We start from the raw sequence: 20,741 nt of genomic DNA, 5'->3' as shown, positions 1-20,741 counted from the left end.
CATATCCCTCTAAATCCTTCCTATTCAAGTACCCATCAAGATGCCTTTTAAATGGTGTTATCGTAACAGCCTCCACCACTTCCTCTAGCGGCTCATTTCATACATGCACCACCCTCTGTGTGAAAAAGTTGCCCTTTCGGTCCCTTTTCGATATTTTCCCTCTCACCTTAAACCTATGTCCTCTAATTTTGGACTCTCCAGCCCTGAGAAAAAGACCTTACCTATTCACCCTATCCATACACTTCATGATTTTATGAACCTCTTTGAGATCACTCCTCAGCCTCCAATGCTACTGGAAACTTCAGCCTCTCTCTCTCGCTCAAATCCTCCAACCCCGGCAACATCCTTGTAAATCTTTTCTGAATCCTTTCAAGTTTCACAGCATCTTTCCTATAGCAGGGAAACCAGAATTGAATGCAGTATTCCTAAAGTGGTTTAAGCGATGTCTCGTAGAGCTGAACATGACCTCCCAACTCCTCTGCTCAATGCATTGAACAATAAAAGCAAGTGCACCAAATGCTTTCTTCATGATCCTGCCTACCTGCAAATCCACTTTCAAGGAACTATGAACCTGCACCGCGAAGTTTCTTTGTTCAGCCACACTCCCGAAGCTATTACCATTAAGTGGATAAGTTCTGCCCTGATTTTGCCTTACTAAAATGCAACACCTCACATTTCTCGAAATTAAAATCCATCTGCCACTCAGCCCATTGGCCCATCTGATCAAGGTCCTGTTGCACTCTGCGATAATCTTCTTCACTGTCCACTGCACACCAGTTTTGGTGTCATCTGCAAACCTACCAACCATACCTCCGATATTAAATGCAAATCATTTATATAAATGACAAAAAGCACTGGATGAAGCACCGATCCTTGTGGTACACCACTGGTTACAGGCATCCAGTCTGAAAAGCAACCCTCCACCACCACCCTCTGTCTCCTACTTTTAAGCCAATTTTCTATCCAAATGGCTAGGTCTCCCTGGATTCCATGTAATCTAACCTTGCTAAAGTGTCTACTATGTGGAACCTTGTCGAATGTCTTGCTGAAGTCCATATAGACAATGTCCACTGCTTTGTCTTCATCAATCTTCTTTGTCACTTCTTCAAAAAACTCAATCAAGTTAGTGAGACACAATTTCCCACACACAATGTCATCTATCCCTGATCAGCCCTAGCCTTTCCAAGTACATGTAAATCCTGTCCGTCAGAATCCCATCCAACAGCCTACCCACCACTGACATCAGCTTATTGGTCTATAGTCCCCTGACTTCTTACTAACTTTCTTAAATAATGGGTCCACATGAGCCAACTTCCAGTTTTCTGGCACCACACCCATGGCTATTGATGATACAAATATCTCAGAAGGGGCCCAACCATCACTTTCCCAGCTTCTGACAAAGTCTGGGATATACCTAATCAGGTCCCAGGGATTTATCCACCTTTATGCCATTTTAAGATTTCCAGCACTACCTCCTCTGAAATATGGACACTTTTCACGAAATCATTGTTTATTTCTCCACATTCTCTAGCTTCCATATCCTTCTCCACAGTAAAAACTGACACGAAGTACTCATTTAGTAGCTCCTCCATTTCCATTGCAGATCTTTAAAGGGCTCTTTTCTCTCCCTAGTTACTCTTTTGTCCTTAATGTTTCGTAGAATCACTTTGGATTCTCCTTAACCCTTTTTGCCAAAGTTACATCATGTCCCCTTTTTGCCCTCCAGATTTCCCTCTTGAGTATACTCCTGCTGTCCTCCAGTCACCCAGCATTCCTACACCTGCCAGCCTTGTCCTTCACACTAACAGGAATATACTGTCTCTGGACTCTCATGATCTCATTTTTGAAGGCCTTGTACTTTCCAACCGTCCCTTACCAGCAAATAGCCTCCCCCATCACCTTTTGAAAGTTCTTGCCTAATACCGTCAAATTTGGCCTTCCTTCAATTTAGAACTTTAACTTTTGATCAGGTCTATCCTATTTCATAACTATTTAAAAACTAATAGAATTATTAGACTGGTCCCAAAGTGCTCCCTAACTGACACCTCAGTCGCTTGCCCTGCCTTTTTTCCCAAGAGAAGGTCATGTTATGCTACTTCTCTGGTAGGTACATCCACATACTGAATTAGAAAATTTTCTTGTACACACTTAAATTCCTCTCCAAGCCCTTGACACTATATCAGTTCCAGTCTCAGTTTGGAAAATTAAAATCCCCTACCATTGCAACCCTATTATTCTTACAGATGACTCAGATTTCTTTACAAATTAGCTTCTGAATTTCCCGCTGACTATGGCAGGGTGGAGGCTTATCACAAATACTGAAAATTCAGGAGAGTTTTCGATTGTGCAGACAGTTGGGAGTTGAACTATTCCTTTATTGTCACTTTGAGATTTATCCGCAAACCCCCATCTCCTTCTTGTGGGGTGGGGGTAGCAGCAGCCCAAACATGTAATATTGAAATAAACTCAGGAAAGAACTTAACAGGCCCCCAATGGCAGGTGTGCAGGTGGTTGGTGGAGGGTGCAGCGGGCGGGTGTTGGGAAGGCGAGGTTAGCTGTTTTCATATTACACAGTTGGCCTTTCTATTGTCTTCAACTTTACAAGGTGTGGGTAGGACCTAGGGCAGCTGCTACCCTCATCCCAACTGGTGAAGTAACCAGTAGGAGGACAGGGCTATTGGAAAGCCCAGAGATCTTGGGTAAATGGCTGGGTGGGGGGATGGAAGGGGTTGGAGTAGGGGATTGCCTATGTTCTCCCTCCCCACGACCACCTCCACAGGTTCTCTGTCAAGCGCCTTCATACCCACAAGGTCAACCTTCCCAATCCCACCACAGTAGCCTCCTGCACTCATCTCTATCCTGGCTCTGGGATTTAATGGATGGGACAACTTGTAGCCTGAGCAGCGGCCACAATGCCCAGATTCTATATTCTTCAGGTATAATTCTATCATTCTGAAATTCCATGGGATTCTTCTTAACTCGTGCCAAAATTCACTGGGAAATCAGCAGAAATATCCCTTGAATCACAGCTTTAAAGTGAATTGTCCAGGGGTGCATCCAGATTTCACAAGTTCACAGCAGGAGACAAGGAAAACCCACTGGAATTCCAGGCCTGTATCTATATTGTAGTTTCTCACTGTTATGAGGGCATACCTTTGATGTGTGAATGTTGTTTCATATTCCAATAAATCAAAGCAGAAATGCCTACAATCAGAAGACAAATGGTCACAAGCAATGGTGCCAGCCAAACAGGAACGGCAGGGAAGATATCACCTGTGAAGTAAACAGCAGTGAATTATACAATGATATTGTACAAGCATACTGGCATTTCCCATTGCTTTTCCCAATGTGACCCTATTTTATTGCTAGAATGTGTGACTCTTGAATGAAAATTTATGCATACCGTTGCAATACAGAGGATGGTTGGAGGTGGCTTCAGAGAGACATCGTGTGCACTTTTAATCATACAGGGCACTCGAAGCAGCTCATTCCTTGAAACGACGACTAGAATTTGATATATTGTAAAATCTACATTGTCAATTCGTTCATAATTAAATATTTATAACTCTGTAATTCTTAGCTACATAAAATCTTGAACTTCCATTTCAGCAAGTGCAGGATATTTGACATACATGACTTTAAATTACACTCAGAACCAAAAAAGAAAAAAATTAGGGAGTATGATCGAAACAGAGACCAAATAATAGGAGTGGTGATACTGGGGGGATTTCATTCCCCAAACATCAGTTGGAATAATGTTAACATAAAGGAGAAACATGGGGAGGGATTTCTGCGAAATGTTCTCATAACCTTTCTTGACCAATATGTATTTTGTCCAACGAGGAATAAGGAATTACTGGATCCAGCCTGGGAAATGACATGGGCAAAGTGGACCATGTGTCCATGGGAAACATTTGGGTAACATGAGTCTTAGATTTGCAATGGATGAGAGCAAGGAACAGGCTGAAGCAGACCTACTACGAGGGTCAATTAGAATGGGATGACAGGGGATCTTGTCAAAGTAAAATTATATCAATGACTAATAGGAATATCTGTCCTGGAAGATACTTCAGGTCCAGGCTGTGGACATTCCAACAAGAACATAAGGTCAGGAAACCACAGTCAGGACTTCCAGGAATGTGAGGGAGGGAGAGAAGATGATGAAACAAAATTAAAGAGCATGTATAAATGATGTCAGGTGAATTCTTCACATGTGAACCAGACTGAATGTGGTATGGGGGAAGGCAATGACATGGTGATAATGTCACTGTACTACAAATCCAGGGATCCAGGATAATGTTCTTCACCATGGCGGATGGTGAAATTTTAATTCAGTAATATGTGGTGCTAAAAGCGAACCTAAAGGTGACCATTGAAGCATTTGCTTGCTGTAAAAACCCATCAAACTCACGAATACTCTTTTGTGGAGAAAATCTGCCATCCTAACCCAGAGGTCTGACCTACATGTGACTCTAGGCCCACAGCAACAGCTCACTTGGACTTTTCAGAGGGCAATTAAGAACCAGTTCATCAGTTCAAAGGCAACTAAGGATGGGTGACAAATGCTCATGATTGCAAAGCTCACATTCCACACCAGAAGAAAACAAGATGAGAGAACATGATGGAGCAATTGGCAAAGGGAGATTAAAATCGGACATCAGATAACATGAAGCAGAGATGTAATGGTATTGTCACTAGCTTAATAATCCTGAACCTCATGTTCTGGGGCATGAGTCTCAAATGCGCCATAGGAGATGGTGAAATTTAAATTAAACAAAAAATTAACTTCATGGTGACCATCATTACAAAGTTGTAAAAACCCTTCTAGAACCCTAACATCTTTTAGGAAAGGAGATCTACCATCCTCATCTGGTCTGGTCTATATGTGACTCCAGACACAGCAATGTGGTTGACTTATACTTGCTCTCTTGGCAGATAGGGGTGGGCAATAAATGGTGACCTAGCCAGCAATGCTCTCATCCCATGAATAAATTTTATTTCAAGGAGGAGGTGGTTGTCGCGCTTGGGGCTAAAGAGATCAAAGGATATGGAGGAAAAGCAGGAACAGATTATTCAGTTGAATTATCAACGATGGTCATAACGAATTGTGGAGCAGGCTTGAAGCTCCAAAGTCTACTCCTGCTCATATTTTATATGTTTCTATGAAAGGAAACCTAAAAATCTTTTACTGACAAATAAATAGCAAGCAAGTAGTAAATCTGTGATGGAACTAATTCAGAACAAGAGTGTTATATATGCCTGGAGACACAGGACAAGGTTCAAATACTTAATGAGTATTTTGTATTTGTGTGCACTAAGGGAAGGATGCTGACAATGTATCGATAGAATGGAGAGGGTAAAAGTCACAGACAGAGTGCAAACAGATAGGGAGGATGTCCTGGAAAGGATGCTCGGAGTCGATAAGCCACCTGGTCCTGATGGTTCACACCCCAATTTGCTAAGGTAACACAATTAGCACAGTTGAGGTTCCTGGAATAGAAAGATCATTCTAAGCTTGTCAGGATTAAAAATAAAGGTAGCCTCATGACAGAGAGGAGTGAGCTGTGGGAAATGGATAGTTTACAGACTTAGCAGGTGGATAACAGTCATTTTCCCAAAGCTCAATGCTGTGACCTTTGTGTTTTTGTGAATTGGATTTCAGAATGCAGAGCAAAATTTCTGAATGACGCCAAACTTGGAGGGACGAAAACAACAAATGCTGGAGATCACAGTGGGTTAGACAGCATCCATGGAGGGAGAGCAAGTCAACATTGAGATGATTCTTCATCAGAGCTCAATTGAAGTGCAGAGGGTACAGTATTTGTGCTGTAGTTTGAGGTTGGGGTGCTGTGTGGGTGTAATGGGTGTAGGGCACTGATGGAGAAAAGATATTGACAGTCCAGATTAAGCAATCAGATTATGGAATGGCAGAACAATAGTCTGTCTCCTGCCAGACTTGAAAGGACAGATAGTCGCACTGGGGTGGGAGGAGGGGAGAGAGAACATGAAAACAGAATGCAACAAGCTAAAAGAAAGGGGAAAAATTTGAGTTGGTTCACAATTTGAACGTGTTGAACACAACATTAAGTCCAGAAGGCTGTATAATGCCTAGACTGAAGATGAGATGTTATTCCTCCAGCTTGCACTGTGATTTATTGGAACACTACAACATGCCGAGGACAGACATGTGGGCATACAAGCTGGATGCTGTGTTAATATGACCAGCTACGGGAAGGTCAGGATCATGCTTGCGCACGGACCGAAGATGTTCCTCAAAGTGGTCATCCAGTCTGCATGTGCATTTTCTCCAAGATGCACTGCAGAAATTCATCAAAGATCCTTAGCACCTTCCAAACCAACAACCGCTTCCATCTAGAAGAACAAGGACAGCAGATACATGGGAACACCAGCTCCTGCAAATTCCCCTCCAAGCTACTCACCATCCTGACTTGGAAATTTATTGCTGTTCTTTCGCCATCGGCAATAAATGCTGGCCAACCAGTGAAGCCCACGTCCACAAGTGAATTTAAAAAAAAGTTAATTATGCATAGACTAGGGGGACAACGATTTAAGGTTTTGGTCAAGATATATGCCGAGGAATATGAGGAAGAATTCATTTTATGCAGCAGGTCATGGTAAGCCACTGTATTGAGGTCAACCAATTTTATATTATTTGGGTCTTCAATAATACTCAGATAGTGGGTGTTAACTGCGTATATCTGGGCAAGGGCTAAAATGGTTGTTTCTTGATTCGCCATTTGTCATGTGTGTGCCTATAAATAAAAGGTAAGTTCCAGTTCTAAATTTCACATTGTTGCTTGTAAAGAGTTATGCAGCGGCCAGACCCAGTAAGGCCAGTAGAATTCCTTCTGGAAGAAATATTAGTAAACTAGGCGTGTTTTTATGACAATCAGTTCAGATCATTCTCAAAATTACTGATACCAGCCTTTTATTCCAGATTTATTTCACTGACACCATGAAAGCTGGGGAAGGTAAATAGTGAGATTTGAACTCAGGTTGGTGTTGGTACACTGGCGGAGTAAGAAGCAGCATTGCAGGGTGGATTGAACAGCAGACAAACATATGGTTCATTCCTGGTGAAGGGAAGAGAAGGGAATGTGTGCAGTTTGGGTTGTATCTGGGAAGGCAGCAGCAGGCTTTATGAGTTTATCTGAGAGCACCTCAGATCGTCGTTGTGAGCCAGAGTTCTCAAACTTGGTTGGTTGCCATGAGGGAAGAAAGACTGGAAAAAGAATGGTTGGTGCAGGGATTGTAAACATGAATTAGGAGCAGCAGGTTGTCATTTGGCCCCTCGAGCTTGCTCCACCATTCCCTATGATCCCAGCTGATCTATTTGTGTTCCCAATTCCACATTCCCATCTTTCATCAATAAGCTTTGAATCCCCTTTCTGACAAGAATCTATTGACCTCTGTCTTAAATACATTCAATGACCCCCTTTCCAATGCATTCTGATGTAGCGGCATCCAAATTTGCACAATCATGAGAATTAGGGAGAACCCTAATTTTAAAACAGTTATGAGGCTGCTATGGCCTGTGTTGACTTTTTTTAGGCACTCTTCTGCTTTTAATCTCATTGATTATACTACCGGCCTCTTTGATACCCGTCCCACAGAATCATACAGGAGGAGAGGCAGAGGTACTCGCTGCTAACAGGTCATTGCACAATTCGCTCCAATGGCACCGCTTTTAAACCCCAGCTCCACATCACTTCAGATGCTGCAAATGAGGAGCTACTGTTCACACTGTGATTCTGCACCACTTTCCTCATGGATTTGGCCCAGAAAAGTAAATTAGTTCTTCAGTTAGCTGACAGGGACATGGAATTGCTGGTGGGTGAGGTGGTGGAGAAGACAATGCTGTATCTGGCCGTGCCATTAGATTCTAGCAGCCCAGTGTCTTGAATGAAATGGAATGCGCAACAGTGAAGAATGAAGGATAATGACACTCTGTGCTCCACTGGGATAAGTGTCACTATCTTCTCTCTGCTATCTCACAGAGCCACCACTCTAACTCTGTCACTGCATGTGACTCCCACAGAGGCTCGTGGACGACAACTATCACTATTTCTTCCATCACGTCTACTCAATAGCTGTGACCTATTCATTCGAGGGATGTTTGTTGCCCTTGCCTAATCGCCGAGAGGGCAGGTAAGAGTCAACCACATTGGTCTGGGTCTTGAGTCACACACAGGCCAGACCAGTAAGAATAGCAGTTTGCTTCCCTCCAGGACATTACTGAACCACATGGGTTTTTCCTGACAATTGGTATCGATTTCATGCTCATCGTTCTACTCTAAATTCTTGATTTTTAATTTAATCCAAAATCCACCATCTGCCATCGCAGGATTAATACCGGAGTTCCTAGATCCGTCTGATAATACCACTAAGCTCTCCCGATTCCCCACATGGTCACTCAGCCCATCGAGTCTGCTCCATCATTCAACATGGCTGATACGTTTATCAAACCATTCTCCTGCCTGCTTCCAACGACCTTTGATCCCCTGACTAATCAAGAACCTATCTGTCTTAAATAAACTCAATGGCTTGGCCTCCACCACCTTCTGTGGCAATGAGTTCCACAGATTAAACAACTCTGGCTAAAGAAATTCCTCCTTATCTCAGTTCTAAAGGGGTGCACCTCCACACTAAGATTGTGCCCTCAGGTCCTAGCCTCTCTTACTCATGGAAATAATTTTTTTATATACACTCGATCTAGGTCTGAGTATTCTGTAAGTTTTAATACATCACCTCTCATCCTCCTAAACACCATCACGGTTTGATATGGCACTTGCTCTGCCCAAGACCATAAGGAACTGTGGAGAACTGTGAACATAGCCCAGTCTATCATGCATGCCAACCCTTCATCCATTGACTTCTTGATGCCTCAGGAAGGCAGCCAACATAATCAAAGCCCTATCTCACCCCGGTTATAAACTCTTCCGAGCTCTTCCGTCAGGCAGAAGACACAAAAGTTTAAACCGACATACAACAGATTCAAGTACAGCTTCTTCCCTGCCGTTATTAGACTTCCAAATGGACCTCTAAAGTTTTAAATTTAATGTTGATCTCGCTCGTTGTGCACCTTCTGTCTGGCCGTAACATTGTATTCCTCATTCTGTTCTATTACCTTATGCACTTTGTAAGGTATGATCTGCTTGTAATGCATGAAAAACAAAACTTTTCACTGTACTTATGTACATGTGGCAATAACAAAATCAAAGAGTACAGACACAGTTCTCAACCGTTCCTATTATGACAAGCCATTTATTCCCTGGATCATCCTTGTGAAACCCCTTTGGACCCCATACAAGTCCAGCACAATATTCTTTAAATATGGAGCGTGAAACTGCAATAATCCAAATAGAGTTTGACCAGAGCCTTATACACCCTGAGGAGTACATCTTGCTCTTGTATGCGAGTCTTCTTGAACTGAAAGCTAACGTTGTAAAACAAAAACAAAGAACGCAGATGCTGGAAATCAGAAACAAAAACAGAAACTGCTGGAGAAACTCAGCAGGTCTGACAGCATCTGTGGAAAGAAAGTAGAGTTAAAAGTTTGGGTCCAGTGACCCTACTTCAGAACTGATATTATATTTGCCTTCTGAACTGCCAACTAAACCTGCAAGTTAATCTTAAGAGAGTCACGATTAGGACTTCTAAGTCCCTTTGCGCTTCAGATTTCCAAAGCTTTTCCAAATTTTAAAAAACAGTGCATGTCTCTGTACTGATGACCAAAGTGCTTGACCTCACATTTTTCCACATTGCTGTAGTGAATGTAAAGAGGCCAGCCAGGTGGACCTCATAGAACATGAGTTCCCTGGTTGGGGTGTTAATCTGGTTCAGTCAGGGAACCCTGGCTGACTGATATAAATAGGAGTGTCAGAGATTCTAACACATTGGGTGCTGACTCTGATAAGCCTGGGCCAGAATCAAGGATTTCCATGTGTAAATAAAGGGTGATTTGGCGACGGGACACCAGCCTCTGTGGAGTTACATTTTAAGAGTTAATAGATTTAGTTAAGAATATTATGACCCTCAGCCTCCTTTAATTCTGAGAAGTTATTGTTTTTACTCAGCAATTCAGGAAGCAGGGGAATCTGTGTTGCGATTTTTGACTAGGTTAAGCTGACTGGCATGTGATTTTTTTTTTTGTTTATCCTTTAATGAGATGTTTAGAGACCATTAGTATGTGTGATTAATGATGAAACCAGGCAAAAGATGAAGCTCAACTAGACCTCAAACGGGTACTACAACTGGCTTTGTCATTGGAATAAGTGGCAAGTGCAGCATGTGAGTTGCAAGGTATTCCGTTGGAAATAAACACCCTCATCAGTCCAACTGAGCTTGGGGAACACCACTTGAGTGCAGGCAATATATCCTGATCAGACAGACAACAGTAGGTCAGCCACAGCAAAACCCCAAAACAAAGCCAAGCCCAAACCGAACGGTTAAAACTTTCTTCAGGATCTGGGCCAGCAAGCCATTCTAGTTGCTGCCAGTTTGCAGACTCGAGACAGCAAAAGAGTCCTACTGAGTAAGATAACTCATAGGCCAGTTTCCAGGAGAGAGCATACATTGGAAAGTCAACTCAATTGGAACAGTTAAATTGCTTAGCAACATGTAAATCAGAACCAATCAAAATAAACGTCTGGTTGAATGGTCACCCGGTTCTAATGGAGGTTGATACTGGTACAGCCATTTCAGTGATCACAGAACCAGTCTTTAACAAAATTCACTCTGGATGTCAACCCTTAAGTTTGCGCAGAGCTTGGTTAGACTGAGAACCAATACTGAAGAATCTTTACAGATGAAGGATACAACTTCTGTTCCGGTCGTGTACGAATAGCAGCTGGTTCAGTTACCAGTGATTGTAATAGAAGGCTCGGGTCTAAACTTGATGGGGTGACATTGCTGAGAGAGTGTCACCTGGACTGACTCAATATTTTTCAATTAGAAAATGGCTGTCTGAATGAAGCCCTAATTAATTGCCCGGATGTTTTTCAGGAAGGTCTAATGTCTATTAGAGGATCCAAAGCCACCTTGCATGTTGACAAGGAAGCAATTCTACAATTCTGCAAGGCCCATCCAATGCAATTTGTCTTACAAGCAAAAGCAAAGGCAGAAATCAGAAGGCTGACAAGTGAAGGAATCATCAAACCAGTCCAATCTGTGGAATGGGCAGCATTGGTTGGACCAATTGTGAAGCCCAGTGGGTCAGTACGCCTTTGTGGGGATTTTAAACAACAGTAAACCACTTTTTTCAGCTGGAAAAGTAGGGTTTATATGCAATGCTGGCAGGGGGTAGGGCTGACTTTCAAGAAGCTGGACATGAGCCACGTTTACTTGCAATTCCGTTTAGACGAGGATTCCTTGAAGTATGCTACAATTAATATCCATAAGGGTTTGTACTAATATACAAGGCTGCCATTTGAGATATCATCACTCTGTTCAACTTTTCAGCAGATGATGGAAAACATTTTGCAAGGTCTACTTCAGGTCCCCATTTATTTTGATGACGTGTTAATAACAGGGAAGACTAATAAAGAACACTGAGAGAACTTGAACATCATCCTTCAAGATATTTACAAGGCAGGCATACACCTTAGAAGGGAAAAATGTGTGTTTCAGGCACTCCAAGTGACCTTCTTGGGCTACAGAGTCAACAAGACTGGGTTACCCCTACTGGAAGATAAAGTGAGGGCAATCCAAGGTGCCCTGGCTCCCACTCCATCCAGGAGCTTAGGTCATTTCTAGATTGGTAAATTATTACAGAAAGATCATACATAACCCGGTCTCTATCCTGGCACCTTTGTATCAATTCTTCAAAAAGGGTCAACCTTGGAAACAGTTTCTCATCAAGCCACAACTTTCAGTGAAGTGAAGAAACAGCTATCATCCTCTAAGGTATTGGCACACAAGGATCACAAGCAGGGTCTTGTATTGACATGTGATGCGTCTCCGAGCGGCATTGGGATGGTATTAGCTCATAGGTGCCCCAATGGAGAGGAATGCCCAATAGCTTATGCGTCCAGGACTTTGGCTAATGCAGAACATAAATACATCTGGATAGAGAAGGAAGATTTGGTGATCATATTTGGTGTCAGAAAGTTACTGCGAAACCTTGATGGATGAAAATTTGCGATCACAAACCCCTGCTATCTCCGCTTAAGAGGACCAAGTTGTGTCACCCATAACTTCTGAATTCAGCAGTGGGCTCTAATACTAAGTGCCTATAATTACAAATTAGAACACCATCTACAGGTCAAGTAGCAAATGTGGATGCCTTGAGCCGCCTCCCACTGGCAGGTACACCACTGTCGGTACCACCAATGGAAGGGTCTGTAATAGTTTTTAACTTTGTGGACACACTTCTAGTCACAGCTGACAATATCAGACTGTTGACACAGAAAGATCTGGTCCTGTCAAAACTCAAACAATTGGTAGATGTGGGGGAAACCAAAGGGCATCACAATCAGAATCAAAACCATTTTTGGACCTGGGGAGACCAGCTTACAGCAGTGGATAGCATTTGTTTTAGGGACCAAGTGTGATTGTCCTGAACCAAGATCACTTCCGGATACTAGCTGAATTCCACAGGGCCATCCAGGGGTCTCCAAAATGAAGATTCTGGTGAAAGGTTATGTCTGGTGGCCTGGCTTGGATGCAGCCATAGCTACATTAGTGGAGCGTGCCCAGAGTGTCAACAAGGACAAAAGTTAAAGCTAGCAGCTGCCCCACATCTGTGGGAATGGCCGGGTAAACCTTGGACTCAGTTACACGTCAACTGTACAGGGCATTTCATGGGCTCAATATTCTTAGTCATTGTAAACACCCACTCAAAGTGGTTCAACATGCATAGAGTTCATTAGTCAAACACTGAGATGATAATAGAAAAATAGCGTGCATCTTTTTCAATACAGGGACTCAGTGAAGTGCTAGTCACAGATAATGGGCCATCATATAACAGCAGGGAGTTTGGGCGTTCCTAAAATCGAATGGGATTAGACATATAAGGACAGCTCCATACCATCCATCATACAATGGCCATGTTGAAAGAGCAGTCCAAACTTTGAAGACAACCTCTGTGTGTTTTGTGTGTGCATGTGTGTGCATGCATGCGTGTGTGCTTGTGTGGTACAAGGGTGAAATGGCATCAGGAACATCCAATGCTGGATCAAACACTCCGTCAAGTGAGAGATACAATTTGATACAGGGGAAGATGTTCAGTGCAAGAATCACAGAAATGGCCCCGCATGGGTAGGAGGCATTGCTGATGCAAGGTCAGCACTAGTAAGATATAAAATTCGGGTCAGTGTGACTGTCCTGAACAAACACGTAGACCACATGAAAGCTGCAAACTCACAAGTGGTGCATGAGCAAAATGACCTCTGCTCCTCGGGACACTTGGAAGGGCTTTCAGGTCCCATGGTTTCAGCCTGTCCATCAAGTATTGATGAGACGTCTGAATCCAAGATGGACATGACAGATGTAGCTGCATCAATATGTTTGCCATCAGAAGAAGAGAGTGAATTTCTACCGCGGAATTCTGGTGCAAGAGGCGAGCTCTTGTGTTACATGCCTCCAATATCAGACGCCAAGTCAGAGGAACCTGATCCATTGCTAAAATGCACCAGGAGACTCTCTAAGAAAAAGGACCAGCCGCTGTCCTCGTACTCAGAGTGGGAGGGATGTAGTGATTGGAATCAGGCCAGCCAAGCGGATATCAAAGAATGAGTTCCCTGACTGGGGCTGTTAATCTGGTCCAATCAGGGAGCCCTGGCTGACATAAAAAGAGGAGTGTCAGAGATTCTGTCACTCTGGATGCTGACTCTGATGAGGCTGTGCCAGAGTCAAGGATTTCCACAGGTAAATAAAGGGTGACTTGGTGGCAGGATATCTGCCTCTGTGGAGTTATTTCAATTGCATTCCATCATCTACATCTTTGCCCACTCTCCCAGCCTGTCCACCTTCTTCCATAGCTTCCCCACTTCCTCAACACTAACTATCTACCGATCACTGTGTTACCTGCTAGTTAAGCAATAATATCCCTCAAATCCTTCATGCAGATCATTAATGCATAACGTGAATAGTTGTGGTCCCAACAATGATCCCTGTGGAACCCAATGAGTGAAATTGTGGACTATCAGGTCAGCCATTACCTCACTGAATGGCAGAGCAGACGCGAGTGCTGAATGACTTCTCCTGCTCCTACATCTTATGGTCTTATAGAACGGCTCTAGTTTATTTGGTGTAGTAGACCCAGATGTTGTTGGAAGTTTTTCAGGATTGTTACCCAGTGATACTGAAGGAACAGTGATATGTTTCCCATATTGATTGGATTTGGAGGAATATTGCAGGTGGGAGTGTTTCCATTTTTATTGCCCTTGCTCTTTTAGATGGTGGCAGTTGTGGATTTGGAAAATGCTGTCTAATAAGCCCTGATGAGTTTCTGCAGTGCATCTTTTGCACACTGCTGCACCTGAGTGTCAGTGGTGGAGAGATGAACATTTATGGTTATGGTGCCAATCAAGTGGGCTGCTTTATCCTTGACAGTGTCGAGCTCCTTGAGAATTCTTGAAGTTGCACTAATCCAAGCAACCTCAAAGGTGATCAGAAGGTGAGAGAGAGAGAGAGATGGGGAAAACTGTGCAAACATCAGAAAAGCATGCAGAACCTACTCCTGCTGCATCCTACGCGATGTCACTGAGTATCTCCAGAAGTTAGCAAGCAAAAGCCAGCAAGCCTTGCTCTCTGTCTTGGAGGCCTCCAAGATAATCTTCCAGTCCAAGATCCACTCTATGGAGCAGGATGAGATGTGCTCATGTTTCTTCTTGCAGAAGGTGCACAAGGAGAGTGCTGTGCTCAGCAGCCTGAAAGAAGAAGATGGCTCGGTAACGCCATCTCAGTCTGATATACTGAGGATCAGCAAATCCTTTTTATGCCAGACTGTATGACACAAAGCCCACAGACAGCACGACCTCCAGTCGTTCCTTTTCCTCTAAAGCAGAGGTCTTAGGCTACAGCATGTGGGAGACGCTAGACCAGCCATTATCGCTGGATGAGCTGACTAAGGAACCTCGAGACCTCAAAGAATAAAGCTGCCGGAAGCGATGGTTTACCAGCCGAGTTGTATTCTGCCCTATGGGAGCTGATTGGCCAGGACCTGCTGGAGGTGTACGACAGTATGCTTCTGGGAGGTAGCATGTGTGATTGCATGAGGAAAGGTATCACCACATTCATCTACAAGTGGAAGGGGAGTGGGAGGAAACTAGAAATTGGTGATCAATTTCATTGTTAAATGCAGGTGACAAAATTCTGTCCAAAGTCATCACGAAACGGGTCAGGTCTGCTCTTGGGTCGGTGATTCACCCCGACCAAACCTGTGTTGTATCAGATAGGATGATCTCTGAGAGCCTCACACTCCTCAGGGATATGATTGCCTACATGCAGGACAGGGAGGTGGATGCCTGCCTCATTCTCCTGGACCAGGAGAAGGCCTTTGACAGGGTATCACACACCTGCATGTAGGACGTACTCTCCAAAATAAGGTTTGAGGAGAGAACCCGCAATTGGATCCAACTGCTCTACACCAACATCAATAGTGCAATCTCAATCAATCAATCAGATCCAGAGCCAGGCAGGGCTGACCACTCTCTCCTGCCTTATGTGTGTTGTATAGCGCCTTTTGCTCTAATGTGGATGGAAGAATGTGAGCCTGAGAGGGATGAATAATCCAGGCAGCAGAGGCCTGCAGATCAAAACCTCCCTGTACAAGGACAACATCACTGTTTTCTGCTGTCAGTGCACAGACTCATTCGCATCTGTGACCAGTTTGAACTGGCCTCAGGAGCCAAGGTAAATCAAAGAGCGAGGCTATTCTTTTTGGAACTGGGCAGACCAATCCTTCATCCTCCACATCATCAAGACAGACTACCTGAAGGTGCTGGGAATACGGTTCAGAGGGGCTGGGCATGTGAAAACACTTGGGAGGAACAGAACACCGCTCCCTATTCATTGTCGGTAAAAACATACTCATCAGGTGAGACACTCTCTGTGTTGTACGTGGCGCAAGTCTGACCCAGTCCTAGAACCTGCGTTGTTGCAGTCACTCGAGCCATCTTCCACTTCATCTGGAGGTCTAAGATGGACGGTGGCTGCAGGGACACCATGTACAAAGCTCTGAATAAGGGGGGAGAATGTACCCAATGGTGTCCTCAAGCCGTTGGCCACAAGTCTCCCTGAGTGGCTGGAGAAAACCTCCCCGCCAGTACCTTTGCCCATGAGGAAGTGGTCAGCATGCAGTATCCTAGAGACACTGCAGGTAAAGGAGAGGGTGGATCCTGTTGGGTTTTTCTCTAAGCAGACTGAGAGTCATTTGGCTGAATCCTTCTTCAGTTAAACTTTTCAACAAGCACGAAGACATTGCTTAGCTGGTGGTAAGAAGGGCACTTCCTGTGAGGTCCTTCATGTACGCTCAATCAGTCTGTGCCAATGCACACTACCCTTGAAGCAGCTGCTGGAGGTTAGAAACTATCACAGGTTTCCTTCTGGAATGTGCCTTTACAAAGGAAGTCTGGAGAAAGATTTTGTGATTTTTGTCGAGGTTTGTTTCAAGCAGTTCCAAGATACAGGATTCTGTGCTCTGTGGTCTGTTCCCGGGAAGTACACTGAGACAAACATCAACCACACCTGGAGGACCACCAGCTTGGTGAAAGATGTTCTTTGATCTGCCTGAAACTTGTTGGTCTTCCAGAGCAAGGAGTTGACCTTGACTGAGTGTTGCAGACTGGCACATTCCAAAGTCCGGGACTACGTGCTGAGGGCCACACTAAAGCTTAGGGCAGCTGCCACCAAGGCTCAGTGGGAAAAGACCACTATCTAAAGCCTTTCAGCCAAAGTACAATGGGGGTTCGTTCAATTATCAGATCGTCCCATGCCTTATGTATGTAAATATAATCTTGTATAAGTAAGAAATGCCTTGGGTTTGTTTGTTCTACATATGTTAACACAGTGTACAGAATCAAACTGCTCTAGTGACTATGTAACTATATAAAGATTTTCTATGAATAAAATAAATTTTTGAAATAAAAAAACAGTATGGTATCTTTTTGTGACTCATGCACTAGAACACCAAGATCTCTCTGTACCTTGAAATTCTGCAGTCACTCTCCATTTAAGTACTACTCTACTTTTTTATTCTTCCTGCTAAAGTGAACATTGTTACATTTTCACACATTACATTCCATTTGCCAGATTTTAGCTCACTCAATTAACCTGTCTGTAATCTATCTGCAAATTATGCCTGAATGTTCATTCTGGGATATGGGGGCAGTGTTAGGACTGGGTCACTCTCTGGGACAGAATGTTTACCCTTCAGGCAGTATTCCAGGATCATACATCAATAAAAGACTGATTGTTGTTGGTATCAGTGACAATACAACACTATTCTTTTGTGTCAACACTTTGGGGACTGTTTGAATGTGGTCACTTTTAACTTCTGCAAATTTTAAGCAACAATCATAATAGTGAAGGAGTTTGTTGGTTTTGGTTTGGTGTCAATATGAGCAGTAAACCAGAAAAAACTTTAATATTCTTAGTGACATTAAAATAATTATCAACCAGAGTGGCCAAAGTTTATTAGCATCAGCATAACATCTTAAATTTCTCGTTTAAACTTATCGAGATGTAGGATCTCAACAAAAAAAGTTTAAGATAAGAATGGCAGGATTATATTGTCTGAGGTTGAGAGAGTGATGAGCATTAAGTTCCTCGGAGTGACGTTAACTGATGACCTGTCCTGGGCTTCCCATATAACCGCAACAATGAAGAAGGCACAACAACACCTCTTCTTCCTCAGGCAGCTCAGGAAATTTGGCAGATCCATAAGGTCCCTCCCAACTTCTACAGATGCACCATTTTAACGGCCTGGTATGGCAACCCTCTGCCCAGGATCATAAGAAACTATAGAAGGTGGTATGCACAGCCCAGATCATCACGGAAGCCAACCTTCCATCCATGGACTCCATTTACCACAGCTCGCTGCTGCAGAAAGGTGGCCAACATCATCAAAGACCCATTGCACCCTGGTAATGACCTGCTACAACCTCAGACAGAAGGTACAGAAGCCTGAACACATGCACAAGCAGGTTCAGGAACAGCTTCTTTCTGGCCATTATCAGCCTGTTGAATGGACTCTAGCCTCAAATAATGTAACCTGCAACGTAACCTGTATGCCTCTCAGTCTTTTTGATCTGTATATCCTTTGCTTGCTGTGATCTGCCTGTACCACTCATAAACAAAGCTTTTCACTGTATTTCAGTTCACATGACAATCAAAATCAATCAATAAATCAACTCCCTGATCTAGCATTATATGACATCTTCAAGACAGTTAAGTCTATGTTTTTATTTATGGTAGATTTAAATCACCTCTGCCTTTATTTAGTATATGTTTTAATTTACAAACCTGATATCCTGATAGTTACTGCTTGTTCTGTTTTGAGATGCACATTTCGTACAAGACACGTGAATCTGTTTGATGATTGTCTTGTTATAACAATGTTGCTTTGGATGTCAACAAGACCTGTAGAGTCCGGATGTGACCTTGTTTCAGCTTGTATTAAATTATCTTCATCCTCTCTAACCCAGTATATCTCTGGTACAGGGAACCATCCTGTGGATTTACACACAAGCTGGATTTCATTGATTTTATTTGCCTTCATTTGAATCCAGGGCTCACACCCAAAACCTACAATCAACAGAGAAAAGATTCAGAAATGACAATTGTTTGGAGCAATGACAATTGTTACTGATAACATTGTAAAAAGTCCTGAGAACACTTTCTGTGACCTGTGAGAAACATTCATTTGACATTATTGTTATTGTCGCAAATATCTACTTAATGGCTTGTGGTTTAGTACTGAACTTTTAGTTTTAGGTATTAAATTTTTACTGTAGAAAACTGGATAAATACAAGAAAATTGAACCCTATTACACTTAAAAGATTGAGGTCATGTGATTTAAAGGGTTAATGGTTAGAAAGATAAGAGCTATAAAAACAGAAAGTGGGCCTGTAAAATTGCTGTCCACCATGATTGAAATAATTATGTTCTTGAGGAATGTTTTATTTTGGGAGTTAAAAGTTAAATTAATTTGTAAACATTCAACAATCCTTAATAAGGTCAGGTTGAGAACAATCCAGAGCAGGCTATGCCATCATGGAGTTAAGTGGAATTTAAGAAGATTCCCTGGTTTCAATTGTATGGGCTTTTGGTGGGAGAGGTTTATTTGTAATTTGGACCTTGTATGGTTTGAAGCTCACAGAGAGGCTCCTGCTGCTATTGGCAGACTCCACACAGTCAGTAAGGAGAGGAGGACAAAGAAGAAATTTGCTGATTTCATGTCGGAGAAGGTAAGGATTCCTGATACCCAGGCAATTATCCCCTAGTCAGATAAAAATGCATTCAAAATAGACCGGAACAAACAGTAAATTGGTAAAGCAAAAATAAAACACATATGTACAGGGAAAGGTTATACATTTCAGGGTCTAGATAGTTCTAGTAATGGCACTGATCTTTAAGACTTCTGCATGTCACATGCTCCCTGTTATAAACTCACTCCAAGCCCTAAGGAGGGGGTTAGTTATATATTAGTGTCAGGCACGAGTCAACTAAAAGACTGTCTTGGGAATTCATTGGGTACGTTCCAATCAGGTGGTACTGACAGAGTGCTGTCAGTTCTGAATATTTACCAACATTAGCAATTTTGTCTTTTCCATTTAAGGAATTGCTGACTGAGCCAGTACTTTTTGCACATCCCTCAATGCAATTGCGAAGGTGATGGTAAACTGCCTTCTTGAACCACTGGAGTCAATTTGCTACTTGAGTGTTGTTGGAGCTGCACTCATCCAGGCAAGTGGGGAATATTCCACCATTCTCTTGCTTCATGACTTCTGAATAGTGTACAGGCTTTTGGGAGTTAGGAGATGACCTACCTTCAGCTGGATTCCTCAACTTGACCAACTGTTGTAACCACAGTACTTAAATGACTAAGCTGCTCAGTTTCTGGTCAATGATAACATTCAAGTAAAGGGTAAAAAAAATTCTCTGCGGAGACTGACTTGAAAAAGAAAAAAAGAACACTTTGGTCATTGGTGGTTATTTTTGAAGGCAAATGTACAAAGCATTGAATGTTCCAAAGTCTAATGATTTGGTGTTCTTTACAAGTGGTCAAGACCGCTCAGCTGTCTCTGCAGTCTTCACAAGCACAGCTTGCTCAGGAAATAGAATATTGAGAAGTTCTTTCAGTCACTCTTTCATATGAATAACCAATCAGGTTTCACATTGAATTCACCACAAAAAGTGCTTCAGAAACAGAAGACTCGAGCTGAGCAGCTTTATTTTTGTTGCAAATTAAAACCGAAAGAACTGCAGATGCTGTAAATCAGGAACTAGCTCTGAGGAAGGGTCGCCGGACCCAAAATGTTAACTCTATTTTTTCCTTCACAGATGCTCCCAGACCTGCTTATCTTTTCCAGCAACTTTGTTTTTGTTCCTTATTTTTGTAGCAGGCATTCCTGAACTGATAAAGCCAAGCCTGTGGATACTTTTCAGATGGAACAAACATAAAACTCAGTCCCGAAACAATTAGGGATAGTAGGAACTGCAGATGCTGGAGAATCCGAGACAACAAGGTGCAGGGCTGGATGAACACAGCAGGCCG

The 20,741-nt window shown here is 42.9% G+C and overlaps 1 protein-coding gene across 1 annotated transcript in view; it reads right to left on the bottom strand.

Annotated features, from left to right (window-relative positions):
* Nucleotides 1–20,741, bottom strand: part of LOC125488227 (butyrophilin subfamily 1 member A1-like) — a 65,031-nt gene that overhangs the window by 9,788 nt on the left and 34,502 nt on the right. The window contains exons 3-4 of the mRNA XM_048621157.1: nt 18,487–18,768; nt 3,154–3,273 (exon numbers count right to left, since the gene is read on the bottom strand). Coding sequence (XP_048477114.1) covers nt 3,154–3,273; nt 18,487–18,768 — 402 coding nt within the window. The remainder of the gene's footprint in view (nt 1–3,153; nt 3,274–18,486; nt 18,769–20,741) is intronic.

This window comes from Rhincodon typus, unplaced genomic scaffold, assembly GCF_021869965.1.
Source record: "Rhincodon typus isolate 14 unplaced genomic scaffold, sRhiTyp1.1 hic_rhity00000070, whole genome shotgun sequence".
Classification (NCBI taxonomy): Eukaryota; Metazoa; Chordata; class Chondrichthyes; order Orectolobiformes; family Rhincodontidae; genus Rhincodon; species Rhincodon typus.
The sequence above is the reverse complement of the archived record's forward strand: the minus strand, read 5'-3'. Positions and strand labels throughout refer to the sequence as shown.